General features: G+C 48.8%; 1 protein-coding gene across 1 annotated transcript in view; it reads left to right on the top strand.

The window, feature by feature from the left end:
- Positions 1–13,517, top strand: part of LOC114763837 (solute carrier family 35 member F1-like) — a 33,643-nt gene that overhangs the window by 16,890 nt on the left and 3,236 nt on the right. The window contains exons 2-7 of the mRNA XM_028953632.1: positions 2,857–3,032; positions 3,894–4,021; positions 4,132–4,291; positions 4,684–4,840; positions 11,910–11,962; positions 12,913–13,067. Coding sequence (XP_028809465.1) covers positions 2,857–3,032; positions 3,894–4,021; positions 4,132–4,291; positions 4,684–4,840; positions 11,910–11,962; positions 12,913–13,067 — 829 coding nt within the window. The remainder of the gene's footprint in view (positions 1–2,856; positions 3,033–3,893; positions 4,022–4,131; positions 4,292–4,683; positions 4,841–11,909; positions 11,963–12,912; positions 13,068–13,517) is intronic.

Raw genomic sequence — 13,517 nt, 5'->3', positions numbered from 1 at the left:
CACCCACACACACACATCACACCACACACATAATCACACCACACACACGCACTTCACACCACACACATAGACACACTACACACATCACACCACACACCACACATACACACACACACATACACGCTTCACACTACACACATACACACACACATACACACACATCTACACACACACACACACCACCACACACACACACACACACTTCACACCACACACGTAGACACACTACACACACACATACACACATCACACAACACACACATACACACACACACACATCACACCACACACACACATATACACACACTACACACACACACGCACACTCGCTTGCTGCGTTGTTAATCAGCTAAATGTTATACGCCATGAATAAAACGTAACTGTACTAAATTGTAAATGTGGTTGAGCTCTTGGCTTCTCCTGGTCCAGTTCAGGGAACCTTCACATTACTGTTAAAGAGCCTGAATTAGAGACGTGGTGGCGCTCGTCAGAATTTAGTAAAGCCTCTAAATCTAGTACGCTCACGCACTGTGAACACCGTGTGTTTTAGTGTCTTTTTTTAGTTTATTGCTGTTCTTCATATTGTCTTTGTGTGTGTGTGTGTGTGTGTGTGTGTGATGTGAGCAATTTCCTCCTGGATTGATAAAGTCTTCTGATTCTGATTTGTTTGGTCACATGACGATTGATTTAGTTACAAGGACGCTTGAAACACAATCAGGTGTGCGCGTGTGTATGTGTGCGTGTGTGCGCGAGGGTCAGGTGGAACATGTTTATCAGAGCTATTATCTGTTTAAATAATCACCTCTCCCAGCATGATGTGTGTGTGTGTGTGTGTGTGTGTATGTGTATGTGTATGTGTGCGTGTGTGTGTGTGTGTGTGTGTGTGTGTGTGTGTGTGCGAGGGTCAGGTGGAACATGTTTATCAGAGCTATTATCTGTTTAAATAATCACCTCTCCCAGCATGATGTGTGTGTGTGTGTGTGTGTGCGTGTACACAGATGGTATCCCACAATGCCAGGTACAAGGTTGCCAGGTCCCTGGTCAGGAATCTGCTGGTGTTTGTACCGCGACGCCGTGCAGAATCTGTCTGTTTGGCTGTCTGTCTTCCATGGATGACGACATCAGACAGAGAGGCAGCAGACGGTGACCTTCTGATGAACCCGGTGACCCTGCACACACAGAGGTCCAGTTGTGGGCGGCGCCTTTGATGTGTGCTGGTGTGGTCCGAATTGGTCCAGGACACAAGGACCTCCTTCTGCCTTCTGATCCTCCACCCTCCTCCATTATTACTGCTCCATTGACCTTGAGGAACGTCTGACCTCCTAGCTTTCTGTGTGAGGAACATGAAGTGACACACACGCACACACACACACAATCATATTTCACTTATATATGATTACCCAGCACAGAGGCAAATTAGTTTCTATCTGAATGCAAATTTCTCGTGCTCGTCTGGCCACTCGGCATGTTTACCCGTCGGAGTGGACATTTTAAAGACTGTCTCTGAGTGGATTGGTCAGTGTGGATAACGAGGCTCCGCCCCCGAGTTCCCGGTCGGTCGGAGTGTGGACCAGCCGCCATGTGACACCAGAACTCGCCCGATTATGTCAGGAGCCGTCGAGCTGATTAATCTCACCAGATTAACTCGTACCGGAGGAAGAATCGGATCAGTTACTCATTCCCGTAACCGTAGTCTTTACCCACAGAGGTCGACGTCGTCATGGCAACAACACGTCCACCGTGAGGACAGAAAATGGATCAATGTGACACTTATATGCTCTATACAGGCCTCCTTTGTAATAACTGTAGTGTTTTCCTACAGAGGTTGACATCGCCATGGTAACAGAACATCCGCCGCGCAGTCATGTGATGATGAATCGCATCCGTTAGCCGCTTTGAGGTTTTTGGAAGAAAAAGAAGTGAAAGTGACTTGATTGTCTTCGTGATACACAGCATTACAGCACACGGTGACACAGTGAAACGTGTCCTCTGTATTTAACCGTCACCCTTGGTAAGCAGTGGGCACCATGACAGGCGCCCGGGGAGCAGCGTGTGGGGACAGGACCTTCATCAAGGGCACCTCAGTGGCACCTTGGCGGGTCGGGATTCGAACCGCCAACCTTCTGATTACGGGGCCGCCTCCTTATCCGCTAGAACCACCACTGCCCCCCTCAAAGTGCATCCTGTATTGCGTAAGTGTAAATGTGAATGTGGGATTGCATGACCCTCCGGAGTCGCTAATTCTATATTACAATCATCTCAGCCTTTGACATTTCAAACTGATTAAAGTCATTTTCACCGTTTGTAATAACAGCAGAGAAACGGTCCTACTGGGGCCATGTTGTCCTCGGGAAAGTAATTGTGTTGGTGAAGCCACAGTCGGAGCAATTTACTTTACCTGCGCTGAAACTGACCTCAGGATATTAGGGTCACATGTGGAGCAGTAGCAGGTCTGCGGGGTGGTGGACAGAGACGATTGGGTTCTGGTTCTACCGACTATGGAACATTCAGGGAAACTTCTCTATTTATAGATATATATAAAATATCCTCCATTTCATTTCGTTCTAATGCGGGGCTGCTGAAGAAGGTGACCTTGGGTGTGGCTGGAACCTTTAGTGTTTTTTTTACATTTACAGCATTTACCAGGCGTCCTTATCCAGAGGGACTTACAGTCAGTAGTTACAGGGACAGTCCCCCCCTGGAGACACTCAGGGTTAAGTGTCTTGCTCAGGGACACGATGGTAGTAAGTGGGGTTCGAACCTGGGTCTTCTGGTTCATAGGTGTTACCCACTAGGCTACTACCACCCATTTCCCCTTTTCTCCCCCTTTAACTCCGCCTCTCTCTCCGCCCACAGGGAGCTGCTGCTGTCGCTGGCTCTGGGCCAGGTGCTGTCGCTGCTCATCTGCGGCATCGGCCTGACCAGCAAGTACCTGGCCGACGACTACCACGCCAACACGCCCGTGTTCCAGAGCTTCCTCAACTACATCCTGCTGTTCCTGGTCTACACCACCACGCTGGCCGTCAGGCAAGGTGCGGCGCTGTTAACCCGCGGGACGATCATTACTTCCGCCACTCCTTTTATCAGCAGCCATTTTAATCCTAGACCGTAACCAAAAGGTTGCCGGTTCGAATCCCGATCCATCGCCAAGGGTGATGGTTAAATACAGAGGACACGTTTCACCGTGTCACCGTGTGCTATGCTTCACCTTCACATGAGTGAATGATTCAGTGTAAAAACGTCCCCGTTATCCAACTTAAGGTGGTGGAGAGAATATTTAGGATCATGTGATATTTCACTTTTTCTTTGTTAATAAATCTGCAAAATGTCAAAAATGAAAACTTTTTGGATTTCAGCAAAATGGCTGCAATATAACAAAGAGTGAATCCCGTAAAGGGGTCTGAATACTTCTCGAACCCGCTGGAAAGGACAAAAAATTTACCTCCACGTTCACTAAGCAATGTGGAAGCTGGTCCTGTATCTTCTTCACTCCTGGGCCAGGAGCCAATGCTGATAAAATCTGAAACGCATCTTCTGGATGGAGCTGATAAATGGCCAGAAGACTCGTCCACACGCCACTTTCTACTACGATCCCAACGTTCCATCTGAAACCTCACATACGAGAAAACCCCAGGAGGACTAACTGCAGCTTGAGACCATCTTTTCTAAATGGCACGGAATGAGGACGAGATGAGGGGCAACCTCCATGTTCTTTTGAAACATCGGGGTTCTTGCTCATGTCACAGTTGAAAGCTGTCAATCATTGTCTATAAACCGTCATTAAAGTTGATATTGTGGGTGTCAGAAACCAGCAAAAAGAGCCTGGCTGGGTAGATAGGTCCTCCTGTCTGACGTTATGTGAGATTGTTCTATCTCTGTACCTTCTTCATCAGGAGAGGAGAACCTGCTGGCCATCCTGAAGCGGCGGTGGTGGAAGTACATGATTCTGGGCATGATCGACATCGAGGCCAACTACCTGGTGATCAAGGCGTACCAGTACACCACCCTGACCAGCGTCCAGGTGAGTGTAGACCCAGTGACCGGTTGTCACCTCTGCACTGATGACCGTCTCCGTGACGACGCCAGCGGTTCAGAAAATGACATCGCGCGTGTGTGTGTGTAACTCCGCAGCTGCTCGACTGCTTCGTGATCCCGGTGGTCCTGCTGCTGTCCTGGTTCTTCCTGCTGGTGCGGTACAAGGTGGTCCACTTTGTGGGGGTCGGCGTCTGTCTGCTGGGGATGGGCTGCATGGTGGGCGCCGATGTCCTCGTGGGCCGACAGCAGGGTCTGGGTAAGATGAACACATGCAGACGTGAAGGTCCCTAATTAATGTCCTCCTCGTGCAGCCTTCCTGTTTTCTCTGGTTTCATGATGAGATGTTGGTGAGAAACTCACCTTGCTCGCATGTGGGAATTACTCTGCAATTCGGGGAGGTTCCTTCCCTCCGTGGTAAGATGACTTTTAGATCTGCGTAGTGTCTCTGGATAAGGTGTATGGAGCTGTAGTTCTGCTGGCACCAGGTCCTCCTATAAACAGTTCATTCAGCAGGCAGAGGATCGACTTCTTTTCAGAAGATCAACCTGATCTTCTGATCTTCAGAAGATCAGAAGATCAGGTTCGGTTGCTCTGAATTCATTTCTGAGGCTCTGTTCTCCTCCAACCACAATGTTTCTTCTGTTCCAGGAGACAACAAACTTCTGGGCGACTTGCTGGTGTTGGCGGGTGCGACGTTGTATGGAATCTCCAACGTGTGTGAGGAGTTCATTGTAAAGAACCTCAGCCGGGTGGAGTTTCTGGGCATGATGGGTCTTTTTGGCTCATTCTTCAGTGGAATCCAGCTGTGAGTCAAAAGCACATCATTAACCGATTTTAGCCAGTCATCATTATGATGATTAACCAATCACAACCTCACATTTACTCCAACCAGGCAGCAACCTCACATTTACTCCAACAAGGCAGCAACCTCACATTTACTCCAACCAGGCAGCAACCTCACATTTACTCCAACCAGGCAGCAACCTCACATTTACTCCAACCAGGCAGCAACCTCACATTTACTCCAACCAGGCAGCAACCTCACATTTACTCCAACCACATTTACTCCAACCTCACATTTACTCCAACCAGGCAGCAACCTCACATTTACTCCAACAAGGCAGCAACCTCACATTTACTCCAACCAGGCAGCAACCTCACATTTACTCCAACAAGGCAGCAACCTCACATTTACTCCAACCACATTTACTCCAACAAGGCAGCAACCTCACATTTACTCCAACAAGGCAGCAACCTCACATTTACTCCAACCAGGCAGCAACCTCACATTTACTCCAACAAGGCAGCAACCTCACATTTACTCCAACCACATTTACTCCAACCTCACATTTACTCCAACCAGGCAGCAACCTCACATTTACTCCAACCAGGCAGCAACCTCACATTTACTCCAACAAGGCAGCAACCTCACATTTACTCCAACCACATTTACTCCAACAAGGCAGCAACCTCACATTTACTCCAACAAGGCAGCAACCTCACATTTACTCCAACCACATTTACTCCAACAAGGCAGCAACCTCACATTTACTCCAACAAGGCAGCAACCTCACATTTACTCCAACCAGGCAGCAACCTCACATTTACTCCAACCACATTTACTCCAACCTCACATTTACTCCAACCAGGCAGCAACCTCACATTTACTCCAACCAGTCAGCAACCTCACATTTACCCCAACCAGGCAGCAACCTCACATTTACTCCAACAAGGCAGCAACCTCACATTTACTCCAACAAGGCAGCAACCTCACATTTACTCCAACCAGGCAGCAACCTCACATTTACTCCAACCAGGCAGCAACCTCACATTTACTCCAACCAGGCAGCAACCTCACATTTACTCCAACCAGGCAGTAACCTCACATTTACTCCAACCAGGCAGCAACCTCACATTTACTCCAACAAGGCAGCAACCTCACATTTACTCCAACCACATTTACTCCAACAAGGCAGCAACCTCACATTTACTCCAACAAGGCAGCAACCTCACATTTACTCCAACCACATTTACTCCAACAAGGCAGCAACCTCACATTTACTCCAACAAGGCAGCAACCTCACATTTACTCCAACCAGGCAGCAACCTCACATTTACTCCAACCACATTTACTCCAACCTCACATTTACTCCAACCAGGCAGCAACCTCACATTTACTCCAACCAGGCAGCAACCTCACATTTACTCCAACCAGTCAGCAACCTCACATTTACTCCAACCAGTCAGCAACCTCACATTTACCCCAACCAGGCAGCAACCTCACATTTACTCCAACAAGGCAGCAACCTCACATTTACTCCAACAAGGCAGCAACCTCACATTTACTCCAACCAGGCAGCAACCTCACATTTACTCCAACCAGGCAGCAACCTCACATTTACTCCAACCAGGCAGCAACCTCACATTTACTCCAACCAGGCAGCAACCTCACATTTACTCCAACCAGGCAGTAACCTCACATTTACTCCAACCAGGCAGCAACCTCACATTTACTCCAACCAGGCAGCAACCTCACATTACTCCAACCAGGCAGCAACCTCACATTTACTCCAACCAGGCAGCAACCTCACATTTACTCCAACCAGGCAGCAACCTCACATTTACTCCAACCAGGCAGCAACCTCACATTTACTCCAACCAGGCAGCAACCTCACATTTACCCCAACCAGGCAGCAACCTCACATTTACTCCAACAAGGCAGCAACCTCACATTTACTCCAACCAGGCAGCAACCTCACATTTACTCCAACCAGGCAGCAACCTCACATTTACTCCAACCAGGCAGCAACCTCACATTTACTCCAACCAGGCAGTAACCTCACATTCACTCCAACCAGGCAGCAACCTCACATTTACTCCAACCAGGCAGCAACCTCACATTTACTCCAACCAGGCAGCAACCTCACATTTACTCCAACCAGGCAGTAACCTCACATTTACTTCAACCAGGCAGCAACCTCACATTTACTCCAACCACATTTACTCCAACCAGTCAACAACCTCACATGTACTCCAACCAGGCAGTAACCTCACATTTACTCCAACCAGTCAGCAACCTCACATTTACTCCAACCAGGCAGCAACCTCACATTTACTCCAACCACATTTACTCCAACCTCACATTTACTCCAACCAGTCAGCAACCTCACATTTACTCCAACCAGTCAGCAACCTCACATTTACCCCAACCAGGCAGCAACCTCACATTTACTTCAACCAGGCAGCAACCTCACATTTACTCCAACCAGGCAGCAACCTCACATTTACTCCAACAAGTCAGCATCATCACATTTACTCCAACCACATTTACTCCAACCTCACATTTACTCCAACCAGGCAGCAACCTCACATTTACTCCAACCAGTCAGCAACCTCACATTTACCACAACCAGGCAGCAACCTCACATTTACTCCAACCAGGCAGCAACCTCACATTTACTCCAACCAGGCAGCAACCTCACATTTACTCCAACCAGGCAGCAACCTCACATTTACCCCAACCAGTCAGCAACCTCACATTTACCCCAACCAGTCAGCAACCTCACATTTACCCCAACCAGGCAGCAACCTCACATTTACTCCAACCAGTCAGCAACCTCACATTTACTCCAACCTCACATTTACTCCAACCACATTTACTCCAACCTCACATTTACTCCAACCAGGCAGCAACCTCACATTTACTCCAACCAGGCAGCAGCCTCACATTTACTCCAACCAGGCAGCAACCTCACATTTAATCCAACCACATTTACTCCAACCTCACATTTACTCCAACCAGGCAGCAACCTCACATTTACTCCAACCAGGCAGCAACCTCACATTTACTCCAACCAGGCAGCAACCTCACATTTACTCCAACCAGGCAGTAACCTCACATTTACTTCAACCAGGCAGCAACCTCACATTTACTCCAACCACATTTACTCCAACCAGTCAACAACCTCACATGTACTCCAACCAGGCAGTAACCTCACATTTACTCCAACCAGTCAGCAACCTCACATTTACTCCAACCAGGCAGCAACCTCACATTTACTCCAACCACATTTACTCCAACCTCACATTTACTCCAACCAGTCAGCAACCTCACATTTACTCCAACCAGTCAGCAACCTCACATTTACCACAACCAGGCAGCAACCTCACATTTACTTCAACCAGGCAGCAACCTCACATTTACTCCAACCAGTCAGCAACCTCACATTTACTCCAACAAGTCAGCATCATCACATTTACTCCAACCACATTTACTCCAACCTCACATTTACTCCAACCAGGCAGCAACCTCACATTTACTCCAACCAGTCAGCAACCTCACATTTACCACAACCAGGCAGCAACCTCACATTTACTCCAACCAGGCAGCAACCTCACATTTACTCCAACCAGGCAGCAACCTCACATTTACTCCAACCAGGCAGCAACCTCACATTTACCCCAACCAGTCAGCAACCTCACATTTACCCCAACCAGTCAGCAACCTCACATTTACCCCAACCAGGCAGCAACCTCACATTTACTCCAACCAGTCAGCAACCTCACATTTACTCCAACCTCACATTTACTCCAACCACATTTACTCCAACCTCACATTTACTCCAACCAGGCAGCAACCTCACATTTACTCCAACCAGGCAGCAGCCTCACATTTACTCCAACCAGGCAGCAACCTCACATTTAATCCAACCACATTTACTCCAACCTCACATTTACTCCAACCAGGCAGCAACCTCACATTTACTCCAACCAGTCAGCAACCTCACATTTACTCCAACCAGTCAGCAACCTCACATTTACTCCAACCAGGCAGCAACCTCACATTTACTCCAACCAGGCAGCAACCTCACATTTACTCCAACCAGTCAGCAACCTCACATTTACTCCAACCAGTCAGCAACCTCACATTTACTCCAACCAGTCAGCAACCTCACATTTACCCCAACCAGGCAGCAACCTCACATTTACTCCAACAAGGCAGCAACCTCACATTTACTCCAACAAGGCAGCAACCTCACATTTACTCCAACCAGGCAGCAACCTCACATTTACTCCAACCAGGCAGCAACCTCACATTTACTCCAACCAGGCAGCAACCTCACATTACTCCAACCAGGCAGTAACCTCACATTTACTCCAACCAGGCAGCAACCTCACATTTACTCCAACCAGGCAGCAACCTCACATTTACTCCAACAAGGCAGCAACCTCACATTTACTCCAACCAGGCAGCAACCTCACATTTACTCCAACCAGGCAGCAACCTCACATTTACTCCAACCAGGCAGCAACCTCACATTTACCCCAACCAGGCAGCAACCTCACATTTACTCCAACCAGGCAGCAACCTCACATTTACTCCAACAAGGCAGCAACCTCACATTTACTCCAACAAGGCAGCAACCTCACATTTACTCCAACCAGGCAGCAACCTCACATTTACTCCAACCAGGCAGCAACCTCACATTTACTCCAACCAGGCAGTAACCTCACATTTACTCCAACCAGGCAGTAACCTCACATTTACTCCAACCAGGCAGCAACCTCACATTTACTCCAACCAGGCAGCAACCTCACATTTACTCCAACCAGGCAGCAACCTCACATTTACTCCAACCAGGCAGCAACCTCACATTTACTCCAACCAGGCAGCAACCTCACATTTACTCCAACCAGGCAGCAACCTCACATTTACTCCAACCAGGCAGCAACCTCACATTTACTCCAACCAGGCAGTAACCTCACATTTACTTCAACCAGGCAGCAACCTCACATTTACTCCAACCACATTTACTCCAACCTCACATTTACTCCAACCAGTCAACAACCTCACATTTACTCCAACCAGGCAGTAACCTCACATTTACTCCAACCAGTCAGCAACCTCACATTTACTCCAACCAGGCAGCAACCTCACATTTACTCCAACCACATTTACTCCAACCTCACATTTACTCCAACCAGGCAGCAACCTCACATTTACTCCAACCAGGCAGCAACCTCACATTTACTCCAACCAGTCAGCAACCTCACATTTACTCCAACCAGTCAGCAACCTCACATTTACCACAACCAGGCAGCAACCTCACATTTACTTCAACCAGGCAGCAACCTCACATTTACTCCAACCAGTCAGCAACCTCACATTTACTCCAACAAGTCAGCATCATCACATTTACTCCAACCACATTTACTCCAACCTCACATTTACTCCAACCAGGCAGCAACCTCACATTTACTCCAACCAGTCAGCAACCTCAAATTTACTCCAACCAGTCAGCAACCTCACATTTACCACAACCAGGCAGCAACCTCACATTTACTCCAACCAGGCAGCAACCTCACATTTACTCCAACCAGGCAGCAACCTCACATTTACTCCAACCAGGCAGCAACCTCACATTTACTCCAACCAGGCAGCAACCTCACATTTACCCCAACCAGTCAGCAACCTCACATTTACCCCAACCAGGCAGCAACCTCACATTTACTCCAACCAGTCAGCAACCTCACATTTACTCCAACCTCACATTTACTCCAACCACATTTACTCCAACCTCACATTTACTCCAACCAGGCAGCAACCTCACATTTACTCCAACCAGGCAGCAGCCTCACATTTACTCCAACCAGGCAGCAACCTCACATTTAATCCAACCACATTTACTCCAACCTCACATTTACTCCAACCAGGCAGCAACCTCACATTTACTCCAACCAGGCAGCAACCTCACATTTACTCCAACCAGTCAGCAACCTCACATTTACTCCAACCAGGCAGCAACCTCACATTTACTCCAACCAGGCAGCAACCTCACATTTACTCCAACCACATTTACTCCTACCACATTTACTCCAACCAGGCAGCAACCTCACATTTACTCCAACCAGGCAGCAACCTCACATTTACTCCAACCAGGCAGCAACCTCACATTTACTCCAACCAGGCAGCAACCTCACATTTACTCCAACCAGTCAGCAACCTCACATTTACTCCAACCAGGCAGCAACCTCACATTTACTCCAACCAGGCAGCAACCTCACATTTACTCCAACCAGGCAGCAACCTCACATTTAATCCAACCACATTTACTCCAACCTCACATTTACTCCAACCAGGCAGCAACTTCACATTTACTCCAACCAGGCAGCAACCTCACATTTACTCCAACCACATTTACTCCAACCTCACATTTACTCCAACCAGGCAGCAACCTCACATTTACTGCATGTAACTATAGCCAGTCTAGATGTTACATTTTCTCCACCCTCAGTAATTACACCCAAATGACAGAATAAGAACCTCATTTACTCCAAGCACACAACCATCTTATATCTATGTTAAAAAGTAAAATTCATTCCAAACGGTTAATTATTCTACAGTCTGATATTGAACCTCATATTGAGTTGTTTGACTAGAGAGGGATCTTGTAGTTAATGAAGATGGAGAACATCGCTCACTGTGCAAATGCCATTTTAATGGGCTGGACTGTTTTGGCTGTAAGACTTCCTCCCCTGGCCGCCCTCATTTATCCTCTTCCTCCTCTGGGTTGCTGGGGTTCAGAACGTGACCGTACTGGACGTTCCTGTGCGGCACGTGTGTGGAATGAAGAAAATAAGTTTTACTCCAGAAAAAGAGGAATGTGTTGAGTAACGCACGTGCGCGCGACGCTCCTGTCAGATGCGGGTGTAGCCTTGGTAACACGTTGTCATGGCAACTGTAGCTGCTGCATTCCCTGCGTGGCCTGCTCGGTTGAGAGGAGGTCCTGTCGATAGAACCTCCAGCATGTCTGCCTGTTCACTGGTGTCTCCTGTAACGTTCTGCAGGTTCTTTTTTCCGTTTTCCGTTTCAGGGCCATCATGGAGCACAAGCAGCTTCTCAGGGTGCAGTGGGACTGGCAGATTGGTGAGTGTGACTCCGCCCTGACAACACAACTGGCCTCTTGTGTGCAATAGACTGAACACACACACACACACACACACACGTGTCAGGGGAAAAACTGCCGCCCTGTTTATTTCACAAGTGCACATCTGACACGCCCTTCACTCGTCCGACATGTGCGGTCCTCGGCTGGTTCTGGGGAGTGTGCTCTTGTTCTTACCCAAAATGCATTTCAAAGTTAATGTGAGCTTGTCAAGTGACTCACGTTGCAGGAAATTGCGGCGCTTCGATTTCAGTATGTAGGGATACGGTAAGACGGATTCTCTGACAGAGACGGCGGAGAAGTGAAACGTGTCCTCTGTATTGAACCATCACCCTTGGTGACAGTGGGCACCATGACAGGCGCCCGGGGAGCAGTGTGTTCATCACAGGGACCTCAGTGGCACCTTTGCGGATCGGGATTCTGATTACGGGGCCGCTTCCTTAACCGCTAGGACACCGCTGTCCCCCGTGCAAACAGCAGTCTAGTGTGGACAAGCTCACTGTAATCAGGGACAGGAAAAGTCCAGCATGCATGTTCTTCACCCAGGTCCGCTCCATATGGTCTAACATGGTTTCCACTGTAGAACGTGGACGGTCAACTGTGTAACACTCTCTCACACACACACACACGCCACACACACACACACACACGCCACACGCTCACACACACACGCCACACACGCCACACACGCTCACACACACACACGCCACACACACACGCACACACATACGCTCACACACACACGCCACACACTCGCTCACACACACACGCTCACACACACACACACACGCTCACACACACACGCACACACATACGCTCACACACACACGCCACACACTCGCTCACACACACGCTCACACGCACACACATACGCTCACACTCACTCACACACACACACACGCTCACGCACACTCCTGATTTGTGTCTGCAGGTCTGCTCTACGTCGGCTTCAGCGCCTGCATGTTCGGCCTCTACAGCTTCATGCCGGTGGTGATGAAGCGCACCAGCGCCACGGCGGTCAACCTGTCCCTGCTGACCGCCGACCTCTACAGCCTGTTCTGCGGCCTGTTCCTCTTCCAGTACAAGGTCCGTCTGGTCAGCTGGTCCCGGTGGGCGGGGTCCGTCTGTAGCGCAGCACTAACTGAACTGGGTGTGAAACCTGGGCTTTGGCGGCTCCGGACGTGACGTGACAAACACAGGGCAGATGAAAGTGAATACAAAGTGATACACAGCAGCACAGCACACACAGTGAAATTTGTCCTCTGCATTTAAACCACTGAGTGAGCAGTGGGCACCATGACAGGCTCCCGGGAGCAGTGTGTGGGGACGGTGCTTTGCTCAGTGGCACCTCGGCGGATCGGGATTCGGATCGGGGGCCGCTTCCTTAACTGCTAGGCCACCAGGGGATGACCAGGGGAATGCTGGGAAGTCATCCACTAGAGCCTTTTTAATGCTCTGGACAAGTGTAAAAAGAATCTGCGGATTTTGATGCCGCGGACGGAGTGAATTGTGGGATTTCCGAGTTTTAGAGGAGAA

This window comes from Denticeps clupeoides, chromosome 14 (genome assembly GCF_900700375.1).
Source record: "Denticeps clupeoides chromosome 14, fDenClu1.1, whole genome shotgun sequence".
NCBI lineage: Eukaryota > Metazoa > Chordata > Actinopteri > Clupeiformes > Denticipitidae > Denticeps > Denticeps clupeoides.
This window is presented reverse-complemented; position numbering and strand designations above follow the sequence as displayed.